Here is a 27,997-nt window from a genome sequence, read left to right on the forward strand (position 1 = left end):
ACAAGGAGTCTAAGTCTCAGAGGCAAGTTCCAAACTAGGATAGGTGCTTGGATTTTCCAGTCAATACACACACAGAAGCCCCAGACCATACTTAGAGTGCAACAAGGTATCTTAATGGAAGAAAATGTCAAACTGAAATGGCTATTGGTGATTGTGAGAAATGGAAGCATAAGCAGACAAGGCAGCATGTCTCTAACAAAGTCCAAAGTCCTTGAGACGCCTCTTCAGTTATATGGTATTGGCCACTAAAACTATGTGCTGTTCTCATCACCTCCCCAACTGTCAAACCATCTTCTGATTATAATTTGGTTTCCTGTATTGCTTTGTTTATGTGGAATAAATATCCAGATCACCAAATCTGAATATCTGATACTTTTAACAGCTAAAATTTTCAAAAGATAAATCAGTGACTTTTACATACTGATATGGATAACTAAGATGAATCTGTCAGAATACTACTTTTGATTATTAACAAGTAGGATTTCTTTTTAAATTGCATTTTTTTTTTCTTTTTGTCTTTTTTGAGACATAGTCTTGTTATGCAGTTCAGGCTGGCTCTGAGCTCACTTTGTAGCCCAGGCTGGCCTTGAACTTGTCTTGATCCTCCTGCCTCAGCCTCCCTAGTGCTGGGATTACAGGTGTGTGCCACCAAATTTATTTGTATTGTTAAGACAGGGTTTCGCTATGTTTGTATGTATGTATTTATGTATGTATGTATGTATGTATGTATGTATTTATTGTCTTTTGAGACAGGGTCTCACTATGCAGTTCAGGGTGGCCTTGAGCTCACTTTGTAGCTCAGGCTGGTCTCGAACTTGCGACGATCCTACCGCCTCAGCCTCCCAAGTGCTGGGATTACAGGTGTGTGCCACCAGGCCTGACAGGGTTTCCTATGTACTTCAGGATGGGCTTGAACTTGCAGCGATCTTCCTACCTCAGCCTCCTGATGCTGGAACTACAGGCGTATACCACCATGCCCAGTGACAAGTAGGATTCTTAAGGGATGAAACACTGTGCTGTGAATTTTGCAAGGTAACACTGGTCCTGGGGGACTTGCCTTTGGTTTGAGGGTTCCCTGTAGTGGAATAAACCCCGTATATGCTACCTTTCCATGTCGGTGGTGTCCAGAGCCCGGATGCCATCAGCAAGAGGTTTGTCAGGGTCAGCAGAGATTTGCTCATACTGATAAGCCTGCATCTTCTCAAACAGCCGTGTTAGGTTTTCTTTGCGGATCCTTAGCTGGGTCCACTAGGGAATGGTAGGGCAGGAATGAGTACTGGTGCTCGGCCCTAGAGACCCAAAGTTGTTCTGTTCCCTTACCATGAGATACAGAAGAGAAACTTGGCAGGCCCGGAGCAGTTGGGTTTGTAGTACCCTGGTAGTAGTAGTATCCAACCCAGACCCTAGCTCTTTGGGGGCACATCACCTTACCTTTTCATCCCACTGCCACACCCTCCACAGATCATTGATGTGCAATTCAGGCTCCACGTACTCCTTTCGGTAAAAGGCAATAAAAGGGACCTAGAGTGGCAAGGACACTGAAGTCATCCAGAAGAAATATATGCAATTACCTTTGCTAGAAGGTAATTATCTTGTAAACAAACAGATCCAGGAAATCAAAAAGCTGAAAGTCTGGCTCTTCCACAGGCCCATTCAGGAAATAGTGCTCTCCCCAGCAAGTGAAGATAATGCTGCAGACAGGGTAGCCTTGTTCTCTTGATTACTAAGGTCTCCACTGGTCCCAACAGTGCTTATTAGGGACCACTTCTAAGAACGGGTAAGGTCCCCATCTGACTTAGGTAGCTACCTTTTCCCTCATCCTCTGACTTTCTAGCCAATGAGATACCAATTTCTAACCAATGTGTTACCTCAAAGTGCTGATTTCGCATGAAACCCAGGGCCTCTTTGATCTTCTGAATTGTGCTGGGCCCTTTTCGACTAAAGCTGCTGGTTGGCTGGCCTCGGTCTAGGTAATCACAGCTTTCCTACAGAAAAAAGGAAAGCAAGATACCGTTACTTGATTTGTCTTATCACACAAAACTGCTTCATGACACAGGATGATCCTGTCTGATGAAATGTACAGAAATCTCTTATATACACACACTTTTCCGTACCAGGCCCACAGAAGAACAGGGTAGGGGAGGAATAGTAGTTTCCCATCTTATTCAAGTGGTTCCTGGTTGATGTCAAAATCTAAAGATTGCCAGGCATGTTGATTCACACTTATAATCAATCACACCACCTGGAAGGCTAAAGCTGGGAGATCCCGAGTTTAAGTGCAGCCTGGGAAACTTAGTGAAACTCTATCTCCAAAAGAAAACTAAAAAAAGGACTGGGGATGTAGCTCAGTGCAAAAGTCCTGGGCTTAAACTGTGTTGCAAAACTGTGTTGGCCTGTGTTGCAAAACAGTCTCTCAGGATCTTTAGTTGGGTGTGATATAGCGTGACTGTAATTCCAGCACTTGGGAGGCTGAGGTAGGAGGATGCTATGAGTTTGAGGCCAGCCTGGGTTACGTAATAAGTTCAAGGCCAGCCTGGAGTACATATTGAGATCCGCTCAAAAAAACAACCAACCACCCAAACAAAAAATTATCTTTTCTGGGTACCTGTAGAGAAATGGTTGGTGTGGCAAATGCGTTCCTGTAAATCCAGTCAGCTTCTTCTTCTAGTTCATCGTCTTCAGCCCCCTTGACAGGGATGGAGCGGAGCTATGGCGGGTAAAAGAAGGTGAGACTTACTTTATATCATGTCCCAATTAGCTAAAATACATACTATTTCTGGAATGAAATGTGTATTCCTCAAGCACACATTTTCAGTACTCAGCACAATATTGTAGGGCATGAAATAAGTATTTCAGATTTTTCAAAGAGTGCCATATCAAGAACCACAAACAGGGTGATAATCTTCTTTGCCCTCCTTTAAGCGCTGGAATCCTTGGACCACGTCAGATGGGGTTCAATTCCCTAGATACTACTCAAAGTCAAATCACTACGAGATTGTTCCTTGGCTACAAGGTGATCAGAGTATCAGCAAAGGCAGAGGTTGGCAGTTTCTTACCTGGAACCTCTCAGGCAGATCAGTGGCTCGGATTTCATTGTCTTGATCTGTGAGGTGGCTGCTTTCCAACTCACTGGGCTCATACATCTCAAAGATGCTCCTGCGGCTCACACGTTTTTTGGTGGTCTTCTTGGGCCGAACTCGGATTTCACCTTCTGCCTCATCATCCTCATATTCATACTCTTCTTCCAGTTCTTCATCATACTCATTGTATTTCTCAAATTCACCATAGTCAAAATCTACACCAAAGATCTCCTGGGCTTCTTGCAGGGCTCTGTAGATGAGAGGTAAAATGTAATTCCTGCACAGATCCTTCACTTGCCCCAGGGAACAAAGGTCAGGAGAGAAGTAAAACACCATATTCACTGTGGAACAATAGCTTACATGGAGGTTATTTCTTTGTAAACTACTCTTTATTAGAGGATAAAAGCCCATCTTTGGCACCTGCCAGTGACAGAAAACAAATAGCATCAGGGCACACGGGTCTGTACCCTGCTTAGTGGATCCATCTTCTGTTGACCTATTACAGAACTGCCTTAGAGCAACAGCTTTCTAACTTTTAAGCTCCAAGGTAGGCACTTCCCCTTGACAACATAATATTTAGAAGGTCAACAGCTCTGCGAGGTGCTGCATGCCTGTAATCCCAGCACTCAGGAGGCTGAGGCAGGAGGACTGGTGAAAGTTTGAGGCCCTGGACTATAAACTGAGTTCAAGGCCAGTCTGGACTCCATAGCCAGACTCTGTCTCAAAAACAAACAAACAAACAAAAAACAAGGTCATTATATAAATGAGTAAACATGAAGCTGAAGGCAGAAGAGGCATGCTAGAGCCTCATTCAAGTTGGATCTACCCTAATCCCTTAGGGCCCTAAACTGCACAGCAAGCTGCCAGAGACAGTAGGAATACAACAGCAGTAATTCTTTGGCTACCACATGGTATCTGGGGCACAGAGGCAAAATGGTTTGGAAGCCTCTGACTGCCTTCCTGAGTGGGCTCACTCAATGCCTTTACCACTACCTCGTACCAGACCCCACTCACGCATCTGTGTATCCGGGCAGCTTTTTCCGCCACTTTGGTTTTTTCAGAGGCTGTCCATCATCATCCACAATGAAGTCATCAATATCTAGGTAGAGAAGGGAGGAGTCAGTGTTCAGAGTTAGGGGCTGATCTAGGTCTTAACAGCTTTAAGTTTCTGCTCCTGAGAAATAACTTTTTTATGTGAAATGCAGGAGGCTGTAACTGAGAAATGGTTTCCCATTCCAATTCCTAGTGGAGAGGAAATCTCAACATCTATCTAAACACTGGCTTCCCTGCCCAATGCTACATACCTGACTCCTCATCATCTTCTTCCTCTTCCTCAGGAGGAGCCATGGGGGCCTCCACAGCCTCCTGTCCTTCTTCCCCTTCTCCATCCTGGAAGATTTCCTCGGCAATAGCTTCTTTCTCATGCTCTTCCTTGCCATATTCCTCTTCATCATCGTCTTCATCATCTGACATTTTTTTGACACGCCGGTATTTTTGCTAGCAATGAGACAACTTGCCTTATCAGGATCTGAGGGGTCTAGCACAAGGGTCCCTGCTCTCCAATCTCATTCCCATCCTCCCACTAGAATCATCCTATCTAAGAGAAGCAGGAGAGAGCATGTTGAATGATGCTCCTTCAGCTCCAAGACCCACCCTTGAGACCAACAAGTTTTTCTCTAACATGCACTCAGATCTGGGAAGCAAATCCAGGCTGCACAGCATGATGATATCAAGCATTGTTCTCTGCGCTGATGGACCCCAAACTTTTCTAGGTATGCTCCCTCTCCCATGGAGACAAAAAGAAAGATTATACTTACTCCTCGTTTGACTTTGACACCCAAATTCTCCTCAATGAGGTCAAAATCATCATCCTCCAGGCGGTCATCAAAAGATGCTGAAGAAAACAGTGTTACACATGGTGCTGGGGAGGCCCCTTCCCCACTGCAACTTCCACCCCAGCATCACTGGCCAGAAAAGAAACTACTCACTGCGCTTTCTCTTTTTGTGACCAACATCATCTTCTGAATCACCAGAGTCGCTGCCTTCATCCTCCTCTCCTTCATCTTCATCATCATCATCGTTAATAAAGCCTTTCAGGTTGCCTTGCTCATCCTGATCATCTAGGTTCTCCTCTTCCTCCTCCTCATCTGAAAAACATGCATGTTTGAGCCATGGAGACTAGGGAACAGCCTGGAGGTAGAGCAAGGCTATCTCGTAACTACAATTAACTGCTTAACTACCAGGCCTGCAACTAAGGAGCCAGGTGTCATGTTACCTCTTCTGCAGCAGCAGCATCTAGAAAGGGCGGTTTCATTTCTAAATGCACCATCTATCCTTTTTTTCCTCCATATTAGGGACTGAACCCAGGACCTTCACAATGAATTATACCCAGAGTCCTTTTTATTTTGGAGATAGAGTCTCACTGAGTCACTAAGTTACTCAGGCTGTGCTCCAACATGCTCCTGTTTCAATCTCCCAGAGTGCTGGGATTAAAGGCATGTACCACCATGCCTGGCTCATCATTAATCTTTAGGAAAGATAATCTTTCTGTCTTCTCAAAATTGCTACAAAAGGCTTAATAGGCATCCCAAACCTACTCTCCTCAGTTTATACTCAGTAGCTACATACCTTCCCTTAGCCATAATTCTTCTCATAGCTTACATTTCCTTTTTTGTCTGTAGTTATTTCATGCTTATATTCTGCTAATGATCCATAAAGGTTGGATTTTGCTAGGACAAACGAAACGGGGTATATAAGGAACGCTACAGCCTTTTGCTAAAAGCAGGAGGCATTACATATGAATTTATTGGTTAATGCCTGTTCTTTTTCACTAATGTAAACTCCCCAATAGCGGGTGTTTGTATTGTGTAAGCCACAGTGCCTTTTAAATAGCAGGCAGATGCTCTAAGCATTTTCTAAGAATGACAAAGTACTCAAGCTGGTAGCTCATGTGTGAGAACTTCTGTGCTCAGCCTAAGCCTTTTATAAGTAAGAATCCAACTATCCAAAGCTTAGCAATAGTAGGGTGAAGCTTAAGGTTGGGGCCTCCTCACCATCATCCTCTTCTTCCACAAATTTCTTGGTGACTCGGGGCATCACCTCGCCTTCATCATTGTATTCTTCCTCTGACTCTTCAGCCTCGCTTTCTACAAAATCAGACATTGCTGCAGCTCCTCACAGCCTGCCTGAAAATGACTAGGGGAGGGAGGGAAGTAAGGAGAAAAAATGAGACATATGATTTTACAGAGGGCTCTTAAAGCTTCCCACAAAAAGCCTTTAAGCCATTTGCCCTGGCCCTGCCTACTCAATCATTTCCACTTGGGGAGAAGAATGTAGGACACTGATGGCTAGGACTGGGGGTATATTCTGATTCAGTGGCATAGCACTTACTTCACATGCATGAGGCCCTGGGTTCAAACCTTAGGCACACACACACACTCACACACACACACACACACACACACACACACACACAGATGGTTCTATCTTCTTCCATTTCCCATTCTTCCCAGGGTTGCTTTCTTGTGTGTACTTTAAGAAAAAAAAGGCTGTTACACTGGATTTGTATAGGCATCACTTCTTTTACCCAGAGACTTTTGCCTTACTATTTGGAGGCAGGAATAGGCAGAAGAGGAAAGAAATTAACATAGGATGAATTATGTAGGGAGGAATGTGGTAGATTTTGCTCTTAGGAAGCTGAGAAACGAGTAAGTGCCAGTTTTGTGAACACCTGCATATACGTTACCCTTGGCTATTAGCAGAGTCAGAAAAAATCCTTCCTTTTGTGTGTGTGCATGCTAGAAATAAACTCAGCTAGGTAAGCATGCTATCCAGCAAATCACTTTTCAATAGATCAAACAAACTTGAGCCTATAGTAGGGCTCACTGCGTAGCAAGGGTAGCTTCAAACTCACAGTAATCCTCCTGTCTTGGTCTACAAGTGCTGGGATTATAGGCGTGTATCACCACACCTGGCAGCAGTGGAAAACTCAAGTTTGCAGGGCCTTGTGTAGGACTTCAACAGCACACATCACACAAATCAGAGCACCAAGATCTCATGCTGGAACACTGAAGTTGGCTGCTGATAAACTCGGCACTACTCCTACCCTGGCCTGTACAATGGTTTATGTTTTTCTTTTCTTTTGTGGTACCAGGAATTGAACTCGGACTTGCGCTTGCCAGGTAGGTGCTGTGCCACTGAGGTACATCGTTGGCCCTTGTACAATGGTTTATTACTATATGTCCTTTTCCTCCATTTTAGACTAAAAACTTCTGGAAAACAGAGATTATACTTAATTGAGAGAATATAAACCATCAAAACATAAACAGTAGTACAAGAGGCACTGTATAATTCTGTACCAGAAAAGCAGTATCCTTCTAGGCGCTGTGCACTAATTAGGAACTGACTATTATGTATCTGCTACATAAACCTTCAATTTGGTGGCTCTAATTTTCCTGAAAACTATCCTTACTTATATCGACCAATATCATAACCAATTAAGATTAGCTGAGCTTAGGGATGAGGATATAGCTCAGTGGCACAAACGCCTGCCTGGCAAGTGCAAGGTCCTGAGTTTGATTCCTGGTATCAAAAAAAAAAAAAAAAAAAAAAAGAGTATCAAGATTAGCTGAACTCAAGAAAACAAAACTGAAAGTATTGCATTCTGATGGAAAAGGCAATGTTCAATTGTAGGCTGAGGTTTCAGATGCCACTCTTTTCCCAAACTTTACTGAGTGCCTTTACTGAAGGAGGTGACTATCTAATAGAGAGGGAGATATTAAAACAAATAAGGAGCATAAAATAGTTTTCTGACAGATATATAGAGAAGACACTGGAAGAGAACTGAAAAGGAAAGAAATTTGCAACATACACACAAAACCCAATCAAAACTAATACACGTCTCTTCTTGGAATTTATTGCAAGTGCCAAAGCACTTAATAAATATCCAATTAATCCCTACACTGCCCTATGCATTACAGCATACTTCTCTATCCATTCAACAAAGGAGGAAATAGACTCACAGAGGTAAAAACTCTTGTGCAAAGCAACAGAACTATCAACCAGTACGGTATGTCTGACTCCAAAGTCACACTTCATATCAGCAGTTCTCAAAATGCTGTCCAGGGACCACCCCTTCTTTTCTTTCCTGAGTATGCACTGGAGTTTTTGAGGTTATTATACATGGTATCACAAAAGACTGAATGCAGAAAGAGATAGGAGAATCCGTCTGTATTTTATTAAGACAGATGTTAAACAGTTTTGTCGCTGGGCATTGTGGCATATGCCTGTAATGCCAGCACTTAGCAGGGTGAGGCAGGAGGACTGCTGCAAGTTCAGGGCCAGCCTGAACTAACAGTGAGACCCTGTCTCAAAAACAAACAAAACAAAAAAAGGTAGAACATTGCCACTGTAATTGCTAAATTTTTTATTTCTGAAACTTATTTCATAGAAGTATGATATGTTAAAAGGTAGTAAACTTACTACTGTAAATCAAATTATTAAGTATTGAAATTATCTCCATTTTAAAATCTTTTCTGTTAAACATCAATAGAAACCTGGAAAAAAGAAACCTGGAAAATACATTTAACTCACAAATCAACTATTTTGGAATCCTAATTTTTTTTTGAGACAGGGTCTCACTGTGTAGTTCAGGCTGGCCTTGAACTCACAGTGATCATCCTGCCTCATTCTCCCCTCTCCTGCCTCATTCTCCCAAGGGCTAGGATCAAAGCTGTGGACCACTATGCCCAGCTTTAAATAATTCTTGAACAATATAAAATGGTCAGGCATGGTGCTACATGTCTCTAATGCCATCACTGTGGTAGGCTGAGGCAGGATGATTCCAAGTTCAAATCTAGCCTGGGAAACTAAGTGAGACCTTGTCTCAAAATAAAAAATAAGGCCAGACATGGCAGTTTACACCTGTAATCCCAGCACTCAAGAGGTGGAGGATCCCCAGGAGTTCAAGGCCAGGACAGAATACGTAGTGAGACTCTGTTGCAAAAATAAAAATAAATAAAAGATAAAAGGGAGGAGAATGTAGCTCAGTGAGAAGGCTCTGTCTTCAATCCCCAGTACTGCAAAGAAGAGAAAAAAAAGAGCATAAAGGGGTCCTAAGACCAAAAAGTTTGAGAACTATTATAAAGGCCCAGCATGGCTGCGACAGAGATGTTTTCAAGATCTGTACTGTCAGAGTCATGTAAATTGAGTATCCCAAAAGTGAAGTGTCTTACGCTTCTGCCAATTAAAATATGGAGCTCTAATTTTAATTTTGACATTGTTCCCCCTCCACCTTGAACTAAGCCATTAAAATTAGATTTGATTACAACAGCCTCCACATAGTTTGTGTTAATTAGGCTATCAGACCCACAAATCCAGCCTTTTAAGCCTTCAATATCTTCAAATTAAATGATAGCTCTTGTAGACCACAAGCCCCCAGCCTGCTTGCCAGAGAGAAACACAAAGCCTACCTGAAGAAATAACAGCTTTCCTCTGTCCTGGGGGCAGCTGGTGCTCTGGGCTGCACACGGCTTGGGAAGACAGCTGTGTTCCCTCATTCCCATCGCCTAGGTTAGCAATAAAGCACATGCTGTGCTATAGTTGGGGAATGCCTCCAATGTAGCTCAGTGCCAAGACATCCAATTAAAAGAGCCGTGCCAGAAGCAATTCTGACTTGCTGCAACCTGCAGGAGCTAGATGTGTAGAGTGCTGCAGCACTGCAGCCTAAGGATCCCCAGCAGCAACTACTCCAGAACAGAGATAATTATTTGTTTAAACACGATTATTACTAATATATGTTACCTGGGATTAGCTTTATGTGGTTTGAATTTCACATTTAATACTTTCTTTAAAAATTCACATTTAATACTTAAGCTCTTCAAATTGTCCTCATATTCAGATTATAAGTTAAATATACCCCTGGACTAGCTATATAAGGGAAACCAGGTGGTGGAGGGAGATTTCTCCAGGCAGAAGCACAGCTGCAGTATAAGATGAGGCTCAAAGGGAAAGGGTGGTGGTTACCATGACATTTTCTGGAAGAGGAATGGAGCTGGGATCAGATTGCCACAGGGGAGGCCCTCAGCAGTTCCTTTGAAAAAGAAGTTGCAGGAGGCAATTAAGACCAGAGTGCAAAGAGATCTAGTCTATTAATTCCCTCCAGTTTGCTGTTTCCAGCCATATTAATTTTTTTCTTTTTTTTTTGTAAAGGTTAAGCTCTGTGCTGTGCCTTGGGGATACAGAAATGAATAAAATATGCTTCTTACCTTGGTAGAGTTCACCAATCTATCTAAAAAAAAAAAAGTAAATAAAGATATGATAAAACCTGATTGGGGCTGGGGGTATGTAGCTCACTGATAGAGTGCCTGTCTGCTACCCACAGGACACACGGTTCAATCCCCTGACTGCAAAAGTAAAACAACACAACAACAAACCCCATAATCAACGTTACATAGTATAGTAGGAAGATGAGAGCAACATGAAGACAGAGGTTGGAGATTACATTGGGAAAGATAATGTGTTACTGAGCAGTTAAGTATGTGGGCTAGAAAAAGGGAACATGAGCAAAACCTAAGGCTTAAAAGGGATTAGTTGGTTGGGGAATAGAGCTGTGAGTTTAAACTATAAGTCAATTCACATTTTACATTTTGTGAGCAAGGGAATAGGCCCATTTCAAAGGTATCTAGGAGTTGCCAGGCATGGTGGCACATGCCTGTAATCCCAGCACGGGGGAGGCCGAGGCAGGAGGATCCTTGCAGAGTTCCAAGGCCAGCCTGCGCTACAAAGTGAGCTCAAGGCCAGCTTGAACTGCATAGCAAGACTCTGTCTCAAAAAGCCAAAAACAAAACAAAACAAAAGTATTTAGGACTAAATGAATATCTAATTTGGAGTCTAAAAACCTGAGAAAGTTTAACAAATAAAAAGTTTCAGAGTTTACCTTCCTTTGAATTTGAGATTCAGAACTCTGTTATGAAAAAGGCTAATTATAATACATATAATATTAAAATACAGAAAAGGGTAGTTCTGTTATTTTCACATGCACGTTGTGTTTATAGAAAAAAAATCTCAGGATTTTTTTTTTTGTGTGTGTAGCACTAAGGATCAGTCCAGGGTTGTTCTACCATTGAGCCACATCCCCAGACCTCTTCATTATTTTTGAGACAGGATCTGCCTCCATTGCCCAGGCTGGCCTTGAACTTGCAATCTTCCTGCCTCAGCCTCCCCACGAGCTGGGATTTCAGATGTGCGCCACTGCACCCCAGCTTAGAATCTTTTTTTTTTTTTTCTGTCTTTTGGAGACAGGGTCTCACTATGCAGTTCAGGCTGGCCTTGAACTCACAGTGATCCTCCTGCCTCGGTCTCCTGAGTGCTGGGATTACAGGCAGGCACCATCACACCCAGCTAGAATCTTTTCAATAAAAAGCAGACTGTCAATAATGGTTTTTAAACTGGGCGTGGTGGCGCACGCCTGTAATCCCAGCACTCAGGAGGCTGAGGAAGGAGGATCGTCGTGAGTTAGAGACCAGCCAGGGCTACAGAGTGAGCTCAAGGCCAGACTGAACTGTATAGTGAGACCCTGTTCTCAAAAAGACAAAAAAAAAAAAAAAAAAAAAGTTTTTAACATAAGTAACTTAAAAATACTATTTATCTCTTTTCTTTCCAGATTCCCTTGGGGAAACAAAAAAAGAGCAGAAATAATAGACTTATGTAACCAGATTCACAATCCTTGCAATATGAGGAGGAACATTACCAAGCCTTGTGCCACACACTGGACAAGATATAGTTCCTGCTGTAACACAGGGGTCGGCAAACTTTCTGTCTATACAGCCATATCTGCCATTATAACACAAAACCATACACAGACTGTATGTAAATGAGTGAAGTGGGTGAATTTGGCCCACAGGCCTAGTTTGGTGATTTCCATCCAGAAATCCAAGTCTTGAAAGAACTGATGACAGGAGTTCAACAGAGGTTGGAACAGGCATGGTGGAACACTTATATAATCCCAGCATTCTGGGAGGCTGAGGCAGGAGGATTGTAAAATTGAGCCTGGCCTGGGCAATTGAGCAAGTTAGCAAAATCTTGTCTCCAAAAAAAAAAAAAAAAAAAGGGTGAAGAAGAGGAGTTGGTTTCTTCCAGAGGCAGTGGTTGGTGGTGGGGTAGTGATGTTAAAGAACCTTCCAGTACAAGGCATGCACTGTGGCAGGAACAGAGGGCTGATTTGGGAAGAGGGAGAATGGTTGATGAGTCAGAGGTGAAAGCATAAAGACCTTTGTAGGGTAAATTGAAGATTCTGGACTCTATCCGAAAGTTGCCATGAAGCCACTGCAGGGTACTGGACAGGGAAGTGATTTACTGTACTTGGTAATTTAACAAATACTTATTTAATGAATACCTATGATATGCTAGGTATGTGTAAATAAAGGTCCCTACCTTGTACAAGACAAGGATTCCTGTATGCTGGTAGAGGAGATAAAACATAAGTCAACCTTGCTGTAAGTACTAAGAAAAAAAAAAATCTCTGAGGTGAGTTTAGTTATGCTGAGATGTCAAGAACAGATAAAAAACAGCATACATATCTCAAACTCCGCATACAATCAGTGATATTCTAAAACCAATGTGATTAAAGCAGGCATGGTAAGATGGTTGAATGAGAGGGAGGTGGGGTCTGCTCAAGAGGGCATGAAAGCTAAGGAAAGCCACTCAAGTTTTCAGTAGGGAAATGATGACTTGATAAGATTCTGCTACATGGAAATAGGTTGGAGGGAGATATAAGTGGAAACAAATACTAGGACACTATGCAAAAGATAATGGTGGTTCAGAACATAGTGGTAGTACTGAAGATGAAAAACAGATTTGAAGCTGGGCGTGGTGCTATAATCCCAGCACTCTTGGGAGGCTGAGGCAGGAGGATCATTGTGAGTTTGGGACAAGCCTGGGCTACAAAGTAAGCTCAAGTGGGGGCTGGGGATTTAGCTCAGTGGCAAAAGCGCCTGCCTGGCATGCGCAAGGTCGAGAGTTCGGTTCCCGGTACCGGAGAAAAACCAAAAAAACAAAAAACAAAAAACAAAAAACAAAAGGAAAGTAAGCTCAAGGGCAGCCTGAACTGCCTAGTAAGACCTTGTCTCGAAAAAATCCCGAAACAACAACAAAACAGATTTTGAATATCTTGGAGGTAAAAGTCACAGGTCTTATAGAAGAATTAAAGATGTTTCTTAGCGGTCTGGCTTTGTGGGTTTTTTTTTGTTGTTGTTGTTTTTGGTACTGGGAATTGAACTCAGGACCTTGCACTTGCCAGGCAGGTGCTATGCTACTGAGCTAAACCCCAGCCCAACAGGTCTGGCTTTGGTAACCAAGTGGATGGGAGTACTACTTAGTGAGATGAAGAACAACAGGTTTGGGATGATGGGAAAATAAAAATTTTCTTTTGATTATGTTAGCTTTGGAGTGTCTAAGACAGTCTAATTAAATAGGCATTCTGACATATAATTCTGAAACCAAGGGAGGAGGCCAGGTTAGAGATTTAATCTCAGAAGTTGCTAGCTTTCAGATGGTAAATGAGGTTCTGGGACTGGATCACCTAAAGGAAGCATGCAGAGATCTCAGGACTAAACCCTGAGAAAAACCCGATTTACTTACTTTGCTTTTTTTTTTTTTTTAGAAATTAGGTAGAGAGGACAAATGGCTAGCAGAGAAGACTGAGAAGAAACAGCCAGGTAAATGGACCTGGAGAAAATCCGAGTGCAGTATCAGTGAAACTAGGAGAAGTTTCAAGAAAGGAGTAACTGTGTCAAATAGTCCAGGAAGATGAGAACAAAGTATCTACTGGAAGAAATCATTGGTGATCCTGACAAAGAGTAATTCCAATGGATTGTCAGAGAGAGGACACTAGAATAATCTGAACAATGAATAAAAGGTGAGAAAAATGAACTGGCACAGATGGAAATCTGGTTATGAAATTTAAAAAATTACAATGGTAATTGGAGAGGCACATGAGGCATGCTACAAAATAATTTGCATGCTGATGGGAACAGTGTGTGCCTGTTTGTGTTGTTTTGTTGCAGTACTGGGAATTGAATTCAGGGCCTTGTGCACGCTAGGCAAGTGCTCTACCACTGAGCCACATCCCCAGCCCTGGGAACACATTTTCATGGAGACAGGATTTGGTGGTTGGTTGTAATGGGAAATAACGGAGAGAAAGGAAACTAATGCTATCTGCAGTATAGACAGTGGTACTATTTATTGAGATCAAGAACACAGAAGCAAGGGCAAATTAATTTTCTTGCAGAGACCATGTTTCTATAAGAAGCAAGCTTTCTTTTTTTGTGGAGACCTCTGCAGACTAGGCCAGATGTAAAATATGGCCTAGTATCTCTAAACTTTCCGATGTGATTAATCTCTTGATGAGATTAAAACCTCTCAGACAGTGATGATACTATGTTAATCTAATCTAGTAGCCACATAAGCCAAATGAATAAAAATGAGTTTGTACTAGCGCAATGGATTTGAAATTCTCAGTTGACAGAGCAGCAGTCAAGCTTTTGCAATTAAAACATTGAAGACTGAGGCCAGGGGTGGGGATGCGTACCTGTCCCTGCTACTGGGAAGGTCAAGCTCAGGAGTCTGAGAGAAGCCTTGGTAACACAGCCACAACCTCATTTCAAAAACCAAACAACGCTGACAAAAAAAATTCTGAAGCAGAATTACGCTTTTTTTCTGAAGAAATGAGTTAAATTCAATACTGTTCGCACTGTGACATAACTTAATACTCCCTTGGTCCTTGTGACACTACATTTAATTTTCATGGAAGTGATTTTAGAAGCTTAAGCCTCCCCTTAAAGGGAAATTAGTATCAGTTCTTGTGACAATTCAGGGAAATGAACTGCTCCGGCTATCTCAACAGAGTGCTAGGCGAAAAAGACAGAAACTACAAGAAGATAAAGTTTAGACTTAGTCCATTCTGATGTTTATGGTAGGCGTTTGGAAAATGTCTGAAAAACGATCTACGGAAAACGGACGGGCTTCAGGTGCTTGTAAAAGATCCTCTCATTGTCAAAAAGAGACGAAGGTTGCAACCATCTCCAAAAAGTTCTAACTGTATTTTTCAACAATACTGGAAGCGCTATAATGTAGCATAGCCCTCCTCCCCAGCCTGATAACTGAATTGCTGGAAGCTAGGTAGGGTTCATATCCCCAGAACAAACAATTCGATCACCTGACTGCAGGTCAGAAGCCCTAGATTCTTTCCACTCCTGGTCCTTTCGCGTGGCCCACTTTTCAAAAAGCTCCGAAAGACGGAACCCCACGAAGCCTGTTGATTCAACAGGCCACCCAATTCACAGGTTCCAGGTGCTGCTGTGCTTGGAAAAGCCTTGAAACTAAGAGCAACTACCCTGCGTTTCTTCCTCCTCCCCGCTAAGAGAGTAGGAAAGGCCGGCGGGGGGCCCCTTCTTCCTGCAGCCGGCTCCCTAATGCCTCTTCTCTTATGGGGCCAGGCCTAGGAGTCCGGCTCCCCACCGGATCCATACGAGAAACACACCCTTCAGCCTGAACTTTACCTGCTCGAGGCCCGCCGCTTCTCCGGTACGCAGTCCCAACCGAGGAAAATGGAGTCGTCGAACCGAGACTGGGAAATGATAGTACGGACCCACCGCACGGCCCCTTTACCGCGACCGCCGCCACTGCTGCGTCAACGTGCTACGTCACTTCCGGCTCCCTGTCATTGGGAGTGGGCGAGCCACTGCGTGCATCCTCCTTGGTTTTCTTGGACGTTTTTGTCTGAAGAGTGTAGAAGCCCCAAGAAAGCGATTTAGGAAAGCAGCTGTCACATAGGCCTCGAAACGCAGAGAGGAGATCAAAGACAACCTGGCCGAGAGGGCTCCCCAGGCCGCTCTAGCCAAAGGAACCATAAAGATCAGATAGGGGGTTTCTTCACTTCCTTTTTTCAGTGGTTCCGCCTCACTTCCGGTTCCGGGGAGGGGCTAAATTTTCTTCGAAGATTAGGGTGTCTGAGGTCCAGCTAGGATGGCTGTGGTACCTCTGTTGTTGTTTGGGGGTTTATGGAATGCTGTGGGAGCATCCAATCTGGCTGTCGTTACTTGTGGTTCTGTGCTGAAGCTACTCAACACGCGCCATAATGTCCGACTTCACTCACACGACGTGCGCTATGGGTCAGGTACTGTTGGGTACCGGGATTGAGTGGGCTGGAAAGGCCTGGTAGACTCTGGAGGGGGCGGGGCCTTGGAAGGTTAGGGGTACCCTGGGGAGGTTTCTGAGGTCCAGAGGAGGTGAGGTGGAGAACTGCGCTGTTTCAAGGTAACTTAGTCGTAATATCTGCTTCTATATGGTGAGCTACGTGCCACGCATGTTACATATGTACTTTCCCCCAGTTTCAGACATTCCAGCGAGATATTATTGTTACTTTCATTCCTTACAGATGAAGGAACAAACTCAGAGAAATTAAATCGCTTACTTAAATCCTTGTAAACTAGTGAATAACAGACAGGGTTGGAGTCAAATCTATCCAGATACAAAACTTGCTTTCAGCTTCTCTGGGCTGTCTCCATTCAGTGCGGGAGAGAGAGACATGTAGACATTTACAGTAATGCTGTACCTCTTAAGTCTCAAATTCCAGGTCCTCCCTCTTTGATTACAACCCTGTTTTCTAGCTCTTTCGCACCTTACTTATGCTTTTAGCGCCTATCTTTTGGCTCCTTTTTACTCAGTCTTAAATTTCTTTTAACTTTCTTGTAAGGAATTTAAAGCAGTAGCAGGCATTGTGGAGGAAACTGACCATATGAGATCAAAATGCTTAATAATAAATAATTTGTGAGTCCATTCATTCAGCATAGATTTAATGAACATTATTATGTGCCTGATGTTGTTCTAGATATAGATGACATAGTGAATATGTCAAGTCGTAAAAAAGAAAGTGAAAAAGACAAAAGAAAGTAGTTCAAAGGCTGGGGAATTAGCTCAGTGATAGACTGCTTACCCATCATATGCAAGGCTCTGCGTTATGTCCCCAGCGCTGAAAAGTAAAAGAAAAAGAAAAAAAGAACAGTTAGCAAGGTGTGAGGAGCATCTAAGATAACTTGGATGACTGGTGATACTACTAGCTGAGAAAGGAAGTTCTCTCAAATGGGCTGGTCTGTAGTTCGTGATTGAGGGTGGGGAACCTGTTTGACCAGTTAAACTAAGGAAGGAACTGAGTTGTCCTCATTGGGATCTCCTAACAATCCTAGCAACTATTCAAGTGAGCACTATTTTTTTTAATTTGATCTGGCTTTCTAGTTTGGATCTGAATTAGGATGGAGGTAAGAAACTGTAGGTTTCAAATACTCGTGTCGCACATAGGAGGGGTCTGTGAAACAAGAGTTAGATACAGCATTGGACAGATGGTGTTTGTTGTGTGATGAGAGTAGATGAAATGGTTCAGGATGAACTATTTTCAATCTGAAAACTAATTTCTGTGTCAGCTGAAGCACTGGAGATCCTTGTCAAAAATACAAATGCTTTTGTACTGATTCCCAGCAAGTGCCTAAGAACTATTGATGGAAATAGAAACGGGATTCTGGGTAATCCCAAAGTATAAGGATTGGGGTGGGGTAGAAAAAGTGAAAGATGAAATGTAGACTATAATTTAGTGAGCAGGGCTGTGAGGATTGAGAGAACTGTGAGGCAGTAAGGAAGTAAAAGTCCGTTGGTTTGCCTTTTTTTCTTTTCTTTGCCTTTTGGAAAAGACGTAACAAAGTATGCTAAGTGTGGTGGCAGATCCTTGTAATGCTGGCACTGCAGAAGCTCAGGGAAGAGAATCATACATTTCAGACCAATCTAGGCTAGGTAGCAATTTCAAAGCAAGTCTGGACTACACAGTGAGAAACTATTTTTTTTTTTTTTTTAAAGTAGCAAAGTCATGTGCTGAGTGGGAGAAGCCGGTGGAGAGGAACTGATAGGTAGTTACTTTCATCCAGATAACTAGTACCTACACTTAGAAAGTGTTACATGGTAAAGAGGAAGTATCATTAAAAGCTTGTGATCAGGTAGAGCCAAGGAACTAAAGGCAAAGGTGAGCGGAACAGATGAGAGTATTGCAGGAAAGTATCTGGGAATACTATATGGGGTGTTTTCAAAGAATTGGGAAATGAATGGGAGGCCTAAGGAAAAGAATACCCCTGGAGTTTATGAGAGAGTAACCTTTTGGAGGAACTTGACAGAAATTAAGGCAGGAAGAAGAAAGGTAACCTTTGTGGAACTTCAGTGGTTAAGGGTGTTAGTTCCAGTTCAACATCATTGTTGGTAGAACTGTGTACCAGTTATCCTATCACTCAGGATAACTTAGGATAGGATATCCTATCCTATCACTGTAAAATGGGGATAATAATAATGCCTAACTCAGAGAACAGATGCATGTATTAAATAACATGTGAGCAAAGGACTTGGGTTAGTGCCTGAGACCTGATAAATGCTCAGTATAAATTAGTTAGCTATGAATTTATATATATAAATAAAATAATATATAAAAATATATTGTTTATTATTGTAGACAGGGTCTCACTATGTAGCACAGGCTGGCCTTAACCTTGCAATGGCCCTCCTACCTCAGCCTCCCAAGTGCTGGGATTTCAGGCATATGTTACCATGCCTAGCTACGAGGTAGCTACATACTTAGCCCAGTATTTTAACCTGAAGCATTGCACCAGTTAGGGAAGGAGTCACCAAGTTTAGATGACCCAAGAGTATTTTGCTGTTGCTCTTGCTGTTGTTGTTTTGGTACGGGGGATTGAACTCAGGACCTTCACACTGAACTATATATCCTTAGCCTGCCTACTTGCCCATGCCCCACCTTTATTTTTTTGCTTTTTTTTTTTTGAGACAGGGTCTCAGTATGCAGTTCAGGCTGGCCTTGAGCTCACTTTGTAGCCCAGGGTGGTCTAAAACTCGTAACAATCCTCCTGCCTCAGCCTCCCGAGTGCTGGGATTACGAGTGCTGGGATTACGAGTGCTGGGATTACGAGTGCTGGGATTATGAGTGCTAGGATTACAAGGGTGCACCACAATGCCCGGCCTTTCTTGCTATTTTGAAACTGCATCTTACTGAGTTGCCAGATTGCTTGGGTTTAAACTTTTGATCCTCCTGTCTCAGCCTACCCTTAATCCCAGCACCCTTAATCCTGGCATTGTACCCTGAACCAGTCACAGAGTTTAGCTTACAGGGATTACAGGTGTGTGCTGCTAAATTTGGTTAAATAGTTTGCTAATACTGTCTATTGATAGGCTACTTACAGGAGTTTGAGAGTTATATTGGCTGCTTGGATGAAAGTTAAAAAAAAAAGTTGATAACATAAAGTCATCTTACTTTAATTGTATTTTTTGTTTTGTTTTACTTCTGGTACCAGGAATCGAACTCACAGTCTTCCACTTGCCAGACAGGCACTGTGCCGCTGAGCTAAATCCCCAGCCCTTTAATCGTAAAATATGAAAAATTTTCTTGTAATACATAGTAGACACAGAACAATATTACAAACATGTTAAAATTATGTGCTTAACTATCTGATGTATACTAATTTATGTATTTATCTAGTACTCTTTAGAGCTGGCACACTCTTAAATAGATCATATTATAACTAAAACTATGGTGCATGAACACATTTAGTACTTTACATAAGTATTTTTAGGTTGTAGAAGAAAAAAGTATTACCAAGCATTGTTTCTTCCCCATTCTTGTACATCAGTTTTATGACACAGGGCACATTATTGGCCACAGGAAAGAGAAGAGTGAGGTTGTACTCTCTTGGCTTTCTTTTTTTTTTTGACTACAGGCAGTGGGCAGCAGTCAGTGACAGGTGTAACCTCTGTGGATGACAGCAACAGTTATTGGAGGATCCGCGGGAAGACTGCCACGGTGTGTGAAAGAGGAACTCCCGTCAAATGTGGCCAGCCTATCCGGCTGACACATGTCAACACTGGTCGAAACCTTCATAGTCACCATTTCACTTCACCTCTTTCTGGAAACCAGGTGAGGTAGCATCTAATGGATAACTGCATTACTCATTTGGCTTGTTAGTTGATCTCTGGGTTCTTAACTCGTTCTATTCTTTCTTTCTTTTCTGGTGGTGGGAATTGAAACCAGGGCCTTGAACATACTGAATCCATGCTGTAACACTGCAGTGAACCCCCAGCTTCTGGACCACTTAAACTTTCAGGGGATGTAGACCGCTTAGTGTCTTCCTATTGCCTACTCTGCAACAGTTTCCCCTTTAACACCTTACATTAGCAGGGTAATTTTGTTGTAGCTAAAGGAGCAATATTGACAATATTTTTATCAACTAAAGTCCATAATTTATTTTATAGTTTCCTTTACTTTTCACCCTATGTTCTTTTTTTGTCCTAGGGTACTGCATTACATTTAATTGTCTCATTAGTCTCCTGTTGGCTATGACAGTTTGGAGGATTGCTAGTCAGGCTTATTGTTGATGCCCTTCTTTTAGAATCTATCATATTTTTCTTATGATGAGACTTTTTTTTGTTTTTTTTTTGTTTTTTGTTTTTTTGAGACACGGTCTCACTATGCAGTTCAAACTGGCCTTGAGCTCACTTTGTAGCCTAAGCTGGCCTCAAACTCCCAACGATCCTCCTGCCTCAGCCTCCCAAGTGCTGGGATTACAGGCGTGTGCCACCATGCCTGGTGAGACTTTATTTATAAAGATATTTGGGAAAAGCTGGGCGTGGTGGCACACGCCTGTAATCCTAGTACTTGGCAGGCTGAGGCTGGAGGATCGTTGCGAGTTTGAGACCAGCCTGGGCTACAAAGTGAGCTCAAGGCCTGCCTGAACTGCATAGCGAGACCCTGTCTGAAAAAAGACCAAAAAAAAAAAAGATATTTGGGAAGAAAATCACAGAGATAAAGAACTGTTTTCATCACATCCTATCAAGGGTACATCTGTCTACATGATTGGTATTTGCCATTGACCTTGATTACATGGCTAATGATATAATAGATTTACCCTGCTAATGTAAGGTGTAAATGGAAAAACTTAGAGTAGGGGATAGGAGGAAGAAGATACTAAAGGGCTTATATTCCCTGAAAGTTTAGCTAGCTCAAGGCTGGGTGGGATGGTGGAGGGATATCACAGAGGAGAAACAGCCTATGGCAAAGCAGGGCAAGCAGAAAGTAGTAAGCAACAAGTCCAAGGGACAAAACAAGCCTCTTTCTGTCCTTTATATTGTATCCAGGCTACCAGGATTAGAGCAATACCAAACCAATCAGTGAACTATTTTAGTAATCATCTACCCTTAATCCCAGCACCCTTAATCCTGGCATTGTACCCTGAATCAGTCACACACTTTAGATTCAGCCACCACTAAAAAAGCCCCACCTATGACTGCATGAGGCTTTAAGGGGAACCGAGACACAGGACATAACAGAACCCTACCCTCCTTTACTGGAGAGTGGCATTAGAACCAATATTTATATGCTCAACCTAGGTGAGCGTATTGATACTTAGGTGTTATTTCTTTTTCTTTTTCTTTCCTTTTTTTTTTTTTTTTTTAGTTTTTTTCCGGTACCGGGAATTGAACTCATGACCTTGTGCCTGCCAGGCAGGTGCTGTGCCGCTGAGCTAAATCCCCTGCCCCTAGGTGTTACTTCTTTTAGGCTGTCTGTTCTGGCAGAAGGAAGAAATGTTTGTGTGTATACAAACCCATATGTATGTATAAGTATACATATATATATATGCACACGTATCTGTAAGTATTGGTATGTTTAGTCATCTGTATCTTTTTTGTTGTTGTTTTGGTACCAGGAATTAAACTCAGGACCTTGTGATTGCCGGGCAGGTGCTTGTGCCACTGATGCCATCCTCAGCAGCCATCTAGATCTATATTGAGTTAAAAAAGGTTCTGTTTTTTTGAAACAGGGTCTCACTTTGTAGTCCAGACTGGCCTGGAACTCACTATGCAGCCTAGGCTGGCCTCAAACTCAAGGTAGTCCTCCTGCTTCAGCCTCCCGAGTGCTGGGATTACAGGCATGTGCCACCATGGCGAGCTTCAAAATACGTTTTTTATTATATCTTCAAATCTAATCTATCACCACATAGATTATTCTAGTCTTTTTTCTGTATTTATAAATTCGCACTGCAACAATGAGATAGATACCTGACTCCTATCATTCACCATCCATTTACTTGTTTAGTTCCAGTATACAATGTAGTAACATCAGAATTGTTAGCTGGAATTCCTATAGGGTACTTAATTTATTTCATAGAATACTGTGCTTATGCATAGTTTCTTTTGCCTTTAGTTTTACAGACTCCATTTCCAAATGGCTGTTTTTTTGTCATCTAGTTATAGTTATAGCGGGGTGTGGTGGAGCACGCCTGTAATCCCAGCACTCGGGGAGGCTGAGGCAGGAGGCTGAGGCAGGAGGATCACTGTTACGAGTTCAAGGCCTACCTGGGCTACAAAGTGAGTTCAGTACGAGCCTAAAGTGCATAGTGAGACCCTGTCTCAAAAAGACCAAAAGTAAATAAATAAATAAATAAATAAAGTTGTAGTTATAAAATTAGGTTTTTTAGTTGTTGTTATATTTGGCCTTAAGGAGAATGAGATTTAGATGAACAATGGAATATAGAGAAACTTCTATATTTTGTTTAATTTTTACTATATTGCCATCATTTTGTAGACAAAATGAAGGCTCAAAGGACTTACATAAGAAGGGATCAAGCTGAGATTTAAGGTCTACTTGAATCTACAGCGCATTTTTTTTGTACCAGAAATTGAACCCAGGACTTTGTGTTTGCCAGGAAAAATCCCCAACCCCTGGAGCCCATTCTTTTCTTTTTCTTTTTTTGGTACTGGGAATTGAACTCACGACCTTGCACTTGCCAGGCAGGTGCTGTGCTGCTGAGCTATATCCCCCTAGAGCCCATTCCTTTTCCAAGTTTTATCACTAAAAACCAGTTACAGGGAATTAGAGATATAGGTCAGTGAATCTGTGCCTAGCATGCTTGCAGTCCTGTGTTCAATCTACAGTACACACACACATATGCACACATATGGGGTGGGGACAGATATTTTTCTAGAGAGATGAAGGAGGAATATTGAAAGTCAAATAACAAGAATTCGGGCCGGGGATATAGCTCAGTGGCACAAGTGCCTGCCTGGAAAATGCAAGGTCCTGAGTTCAAGTCCTGGTACCAAAAAAAAAAACAACCCAAAAAAAACAAGAATTCTGAAGTATTTTATTGTCATTATTTTTTGTCTAAAGTATTTTAATGGGCCAGCTGCAGTGGTGCCTGTAGTCCCAGCTACCTGGGAGGCTGAGACAAGAGGTTCACTTAAGTCTATACCAGCCTGGAAGCATTGTTAATGTGTATGAATTACCCTTTATTTTTCTTTCTCTGAAATGATAAAAACTTGTCACCAGTTAATACATTATCAATTATTGATCGCTATTTCTTTTTTTTTTTTTTTTAGTTTTGGTTTTTCTCTGGTACCAGGAATCGAACTCACGACCTTGCGCTTGCCAGGCAAGCGCTTTGCCGCTGAGCTAAATCCCCAGCACCCCCATCCCCTATTGATAGCTATTTCAAGGACCTGTCTCTAAAGAAAAAAAAAATTGAAACTAATAGAAAATACAAGGCAAATATAGTATTAACTGTAAACTTATGCCTAGGACCATAATCTTATAGTAATTAACTTTTCCTTTGTGTCTTATTTTCCTGCACTTACTTTGTAACAACATTGGAAAGCCTTTTATTTGTCCTTTATGTGCAGCTTTTCTTTCTTCCCATTGCCTTGCTTACCCTTCAAGCCTGGGCGTCAGCCATGCTAATGTTGCCACATTCTGTGTTTTCCAGGAAGTGAGTGCTTTTGGTGAGGAAGGTGAAGGTGATTATCTGGATGACTGGACAGTGCTCTGTAATGGGCCCTACTGGGTGAGAGATGGTGAGGTGAGGTTTAAACATTCTTTCACCGAAGTACTGCTGTCTGTCACAGGAGAACAATATGGTAGACCCATCAGTGGACAAAAAGAAGTGCATGGCATGGCCCAGCCAAGCCAGAACAACTATTGGAAAGCTATGGAAGGCATCTTCATGAAGCCCAATGAGTTGTTGAAGGCAGAAGCCCACCATGCAGAGCTATGAATCCAGAGGTGCTGAGCCACTGTCACTACACAGTATTCATAGACATCTGTTGCTACTTCACCCACGGATCCCTGCCAGCATCACCTGGGCAGTGGCCATATCCCCATGGAGACGAAGATGCATAATAGAAAGCAGTGGTTGTGTTTGGAAGCTGCAGCTCTTCACCCTGGAATTGGTTGCTCTCCCAAACTTGAGTCAGTTCTGAGTAGAGGACTTGCTGGTGAAGGCATAGATGCTTTTTATTCATACTGATAGAAGAAACTAGAGAAACTTCCCTCCTAGCTGGGAAATTTCTCCTCCTCAGGTGTTTGGCATCATGGAATTTTTTTGTTGTGTTTTTTTTCCAGTACATGTCAGCAATACATAATGATGACATTGGGGCTGGGGATTTAGCTCAGTGGCAAAAGCGCCTGCCTGGCAAGCACAAGGTCGTGAGTTCGGTTCCCGGTACCGGAGAAAAACAAAAAAAAAAAAGAACAACGATGACATTCATTCTGCAGAGTTGGTACATGTACACAGCACACCTTAATTCTTCTTACATCCCTTTCCCCTCCCCTGCCTCCATTTGTTGGCATGGATTGTTAGTGTGATTTCCCCTCTATTTTTCTTTCTCTGAAATGATAAAAATTTATTGTCAGTTGCTATATTGTCACTTATTAATAGCTACTTCATGATATACTTAATCCTCAAATTGTAAAACTTCGGAGATGCTGGAAACCTTCAGCATGGGCCATTTCAGGAGGTTTACTTACATCCACACCTCTTTTTTCTCTCTTCATTTCTTCCCAGGCACCTCTTAAATTTTTGAGTAAGTATGGCCAAAGACACTCAAAAAAATACAGCATAATGAGTAGCTCATGAAATGTTTTACTCTGGATCTGTTGCTGCAGATGAGAAAAAGGAGTAGAGGTGGAAAGAAGAACCAGCGTTAATTAACTGCTAAATACTAGGCATCATGTTGTAGCTGTTACCTCATTTAATCTTCACAGAAATTATAGGGTAGATGTTGGTTTTACCAATGTAGAACAGAACAGCTGAGTATTGCCTGAAGTGGGTTTTTTTTTTTTTTTTTTTCTTTGTAGGGGGCAAGGGCATCGGTAGGGAAGTTAACTAAACTCTTAAAACTAGTAAATAATTTTGGGATAGGAACCTTGCTGTGTCTAACTTGCTCTTTTTACCACGCTCCAATTTTTGTACTTAGCTCTTGGAAGACAGCACCTTTTTTGATTGACAAGATAGGGATATCTTGTTTTGAAAGAGTTATGGGAAAGCCAAGCCTGGTGGCGCATGCCTGTAATCCCAGCACTCAGGAGGCAGAGGTAGGAGGATTGTTGCAAGTTCGAGACCAGCCTGGGCTACAAAGTGAGCTCAAGGCCAACTTGAACTGCATACTGAGACCCTGTCTCAAAGAGACAAAAGAAAAAATAGTTACAGGAGAGGTTTTTTGTTTTTTTGTTTTTGTTTTCCTTTGACTACCTCATTTCATTCTTTCCTGTGCTATTTACTTCCAGAAAATTTGGACCTATGTAATTTTTTTCCCCCTTTCAGTATTGAGTATTGAACTGAGAATCTTAACCTTGAGCTCTTTTTAAAATTTTTAATTTTGAGATAGGATCTTGGTAAGTCATCAAGTTGGGCTTGAACTTAGATTCCTCATTTCCCCAGATTGCTGTGATTATAGGGCTGCACTACCACACTTAGCTTATTCCTGTATCCTCCAAGCATGGTAGTGGAGAACAGAGGTGGCTGTCATCTGCCATCTGCTAGAATTTCAGTGATTAGCAAGGTGGTTTTTTTTTTTTTTTTTTTTTTTTTTTTGAGACAGGGTCTCACTAGGTACTGTAGTTTAAACTGACTGGGAATTCACTATGTAACAGGCTGGCCTTGCACTCTTAGTAAGTCTCCTGCCTCAGCCTCTCAAGTGCTGGAATTACAGGTGTGTGCCACTGTGCCTAGTTAGCAAACTTTTTTATTTTTAAGAACTTCTGGGTTTTTTTTTTTTTTTATTTGTTTTAAGATGTTAATGGTCAACATTTAGAGATACCAGTTCTGTGCCAGTCATGGCCCATGACATTAAGACTTGGTTTCTTTTATGACTTGTAGGGGAGAAGAAAGTGATAGGTATCTTAGCTGAATTAAAAACAGATGGAAGAGGATGAAAGGGAGAATGGAGATGGGTTACAAGGCATCTTTCCTTGACCTGCAGTTTCTGGACCTTCCCTGAGCATTCAGGGGACAAACACTGATAAAGGCTACTGATTTTAAGGCTAACAAATAATGATGTTTGGAAGGTAAGTGTGACCTTGAAACAGCAGTGGTGCCCCTGGCAGATACGTGAAATAACTGATTTAAGGGCTAGATAAGGAAACTAGTTAGAGGAGTAAAAGCAACTCTGAGCAACATGCTGGAGAAAGCTGAACTGGTGCTTTATCTGAGGGAACCACAAAGAAGCTCTGAGTAAAATCTTGAAGGCTGTGTATAGACGCTAGGACACTAGAACAAAGGGACACAACGTTCTCTATAATACTTTTGAAATCCTTAAGATTTCTTTAGTATTGGTAAATTACACTTGAGTCAGTAAATTATTCCGTATTAGTAAATCATTCAGATAGTGACACACAAACTGGGTGTGGTGACGCACACCTGTAATCTCAGTACTCTGTGAGGCTGGGGTAGGAGGATCACAAATTCAACTCCGAGCTGGGCCACTCAGGAACTTAGGAAGACCCTGTCTCAAAAAAAAAAAAAAAAAAAAAAAAGGTCTGGAGATGTATGTAGCTCAGTAGCTGCACTTCTAAAAGATTTACTTTTAAAAACGGCACCCCGGGCTGGGGATTTAGCTCAGCGGCAAAAGCGCCTGCCTGGCAAGCCTAAGGTCGTGAGTTCGGTTCCCGGCACCGGAGGAAAAAAAAAAAAAACCAGAAGAAAAAAAAATAAATAAATAAAAACAGGGCACCCCTAAGTCACTAAATTGCTCAGGCTGGGCCCGAACTTGCAGCGCTCCTGTCTGAGCCAGGTAGAGTGCTGGGACTGCAGGCTTGTGCCACCACCTCCAGCTAACAAAGGGGCTGACTCATAACATTACAGTAATTCTAAGGGACCTTTGTCCAATTTTGCAGAGGAGGAAGCAGGTAAAATTAATCATGACCTGAATATACCTTCAATTTTATTTCATGTAATTGTTTTGCTTCCCAGATAAATTGTTGCTGAAGGACAAGGATAGTCTACTACAGAGTATCCTTCTGCACTTTTGATCCCGGTTAATGCTGTACACATTGTAGAACAAGGTTTTCCAGTGAAGGGTCTGAAAGGTCTACACAATAGGTTAATATGTAGAAATAGACCAGGTCCTTGTTTAGGCAGCAAACGAGTTAAAAACTCATGGGTTTCCCTTGTGGGTGGAATGAGGTGGAATTTTTGAGGTCTTTTACTTACCTCTGGGCTTCCTCATTTTCAAAAAGCCTCTTTGAAGAACACGGAAGTATTATCACTTTTGACCCAAGGGAATAACTTGGGCGGACTTCTCAGTCCAGGCCTTGAGCGGCCAGATTGACTGCCTTAGGAAATCTGTTTTGAAAGTGGAACTCTGAGGCTGAAATGACCCAGGCAGGTCACTGCCAACTTGGGGAGCGGGCTCGGACTCCGACCCCCGCACCTCGACAGTGCAAGGCGCGCCCAGGGCGGCACGCCAGTGTCAGCCAGTTCGCAGCGGGCGCCCGAAGTCCGCCCCCGGCCCTTGCTCCGCAGCCACGCCCTCACTTGGCGCACACG

At 42.4% G+C, this 27,997-nt stretch overlaps 2 protein-coding genes across 8 annotated transcripts in view; one reads left to right on the top strand and one right to left on the bottom strand.

The window, feature by feature from the left end:
* Positions 1-15,760, bottom strand: part of Supt6h (suppressor of Ty 6 homolog (S. cerevisiae)) — a 35,095-nt gene extending 19,335 nt beyond the window's left edge. The window contains exons 1-14 of one of the 7 annotated variants that reach the window (XM_013503389.1): positions 15,638-15,760; positions 10,346-10,364; positions 10,104-10,170; positions 9,551-9,646; positions 6,134-6,275; positions 5,069-5,227; positions 4,898-4,974; positions 4,385-4,577; positions 4,095-4,179; positions 3,057-3,330; positions 2,606-2,707; positions 1,869-1,985; positions 1,432-1,521; positions 1,106-1,248 (exon numbers count right to left, since the gene is read on the bottom strand). In XM_013503389.1, the coding sequence (XP_013358843.1) occupies positions 1,106-1,248; positions 1,432-1,521; positions 1,869-1,985; positions 2,606-2,707; positions 3,057-3,330; positions 4,095-4,179; positions 4,385-4,577; positions 4,898-4,974; positions 5,069-5,227; positions 6,134-6,242 (1,349 nt within the window). In that variant the 5' untranslated portion in view covers positions 6,243-6,275; positions 9,551-9,646; positions 10,104-10,170; positions 10,346-10,364; positions 15,638-15,760. Of the gene's footprint in view, positions 1-1,105; positions 1,249-1,431; positions 1,522-1,868; positions 1,986-2,605; positions 2,708-3,056; positions 3,331-4,094; positions 4,180-4,384; positions 4,578-4,897; positions 4,975-5,068; positions 5,228-6,133; positions 6,276-9,550; positions 9,647-10,103; positions 10,171-10,345; positions 10,369-15,637 lie in introns of all 7 variants that reach the window. The other 6 variants (XM_013503387.1, XM_013503390.1, XM_013503386.1 and 3 more) reach the window with 6 other exon arrangements.
* A 246-nt stretch (positions 15,761-16,006) lies between these two features.
* Sdf2 (stromal cell-derived factor 2) lies at positions 16,007-24,620 on the top strand. The gene is made up of 3 exons (XM_005402738.1): positions 16,007-16,254; positions 19,901-20,097; positions 23,939-24,620. The coding sequence occupies exons 1-3, from the start codon at positions 16,104-16,106 to the stop codon at positions 24,224-24,226; spliced, it is 636 nt and encodes a 211-aa protein (XP_005402795.1). The 5' UTR covers positions 16,007-16,103; the 3' UTR covers positions 24,227-24,620.
* Positions 24,621-27,997: the final 3,377 nt, after the last annotated feature.

The sequence above is a fragment of the Chinchilla lanigera genome, unplaced genomic scaffold (assembly GCF_000276665.1).
Source record: "Chinchilla lanigera isolate Chin_1 unplaced genomic scaffold, ChiLan1.0 scaffold00080, whole genome shotgun sequence".
NCBI classification, from domain to species: domain Eukaryota; kingdom Metazoa; phylum Chordata; class Mammalia; order Rodentia; family Chinchillidae; genus Chinchilla; species Chinchilla lanigera.

What these genes read in the sequence shown, in the direction of transcription:
- Sdf2 (XM_005402738.1), top strand. Translation starts at nt 16,104, where the DNA reads ATGGCTGTGGTACCTCTGTTGTTGTTTGGGGGTTTATGGAATGCTGTG. An exon ending in CGACGTGCGCTATGGGTCAG is followed by an intron (nt 16,255 to 19,900) that starts GTACTGTTGGGT and finishes TTTTGACTACAG; the next exon opens with GCAGTGGGCAGCAGTCAGTG. An exon ending in CACCTCTTTCTGGAAACCAG is followed by an intron (nt 20,098 to 23,938) that starts GTGAGGTAGCAT and finishes TGTGTTTTCCAG; the next exon opens with GAAGTGAGTGCTTTTGGTGA.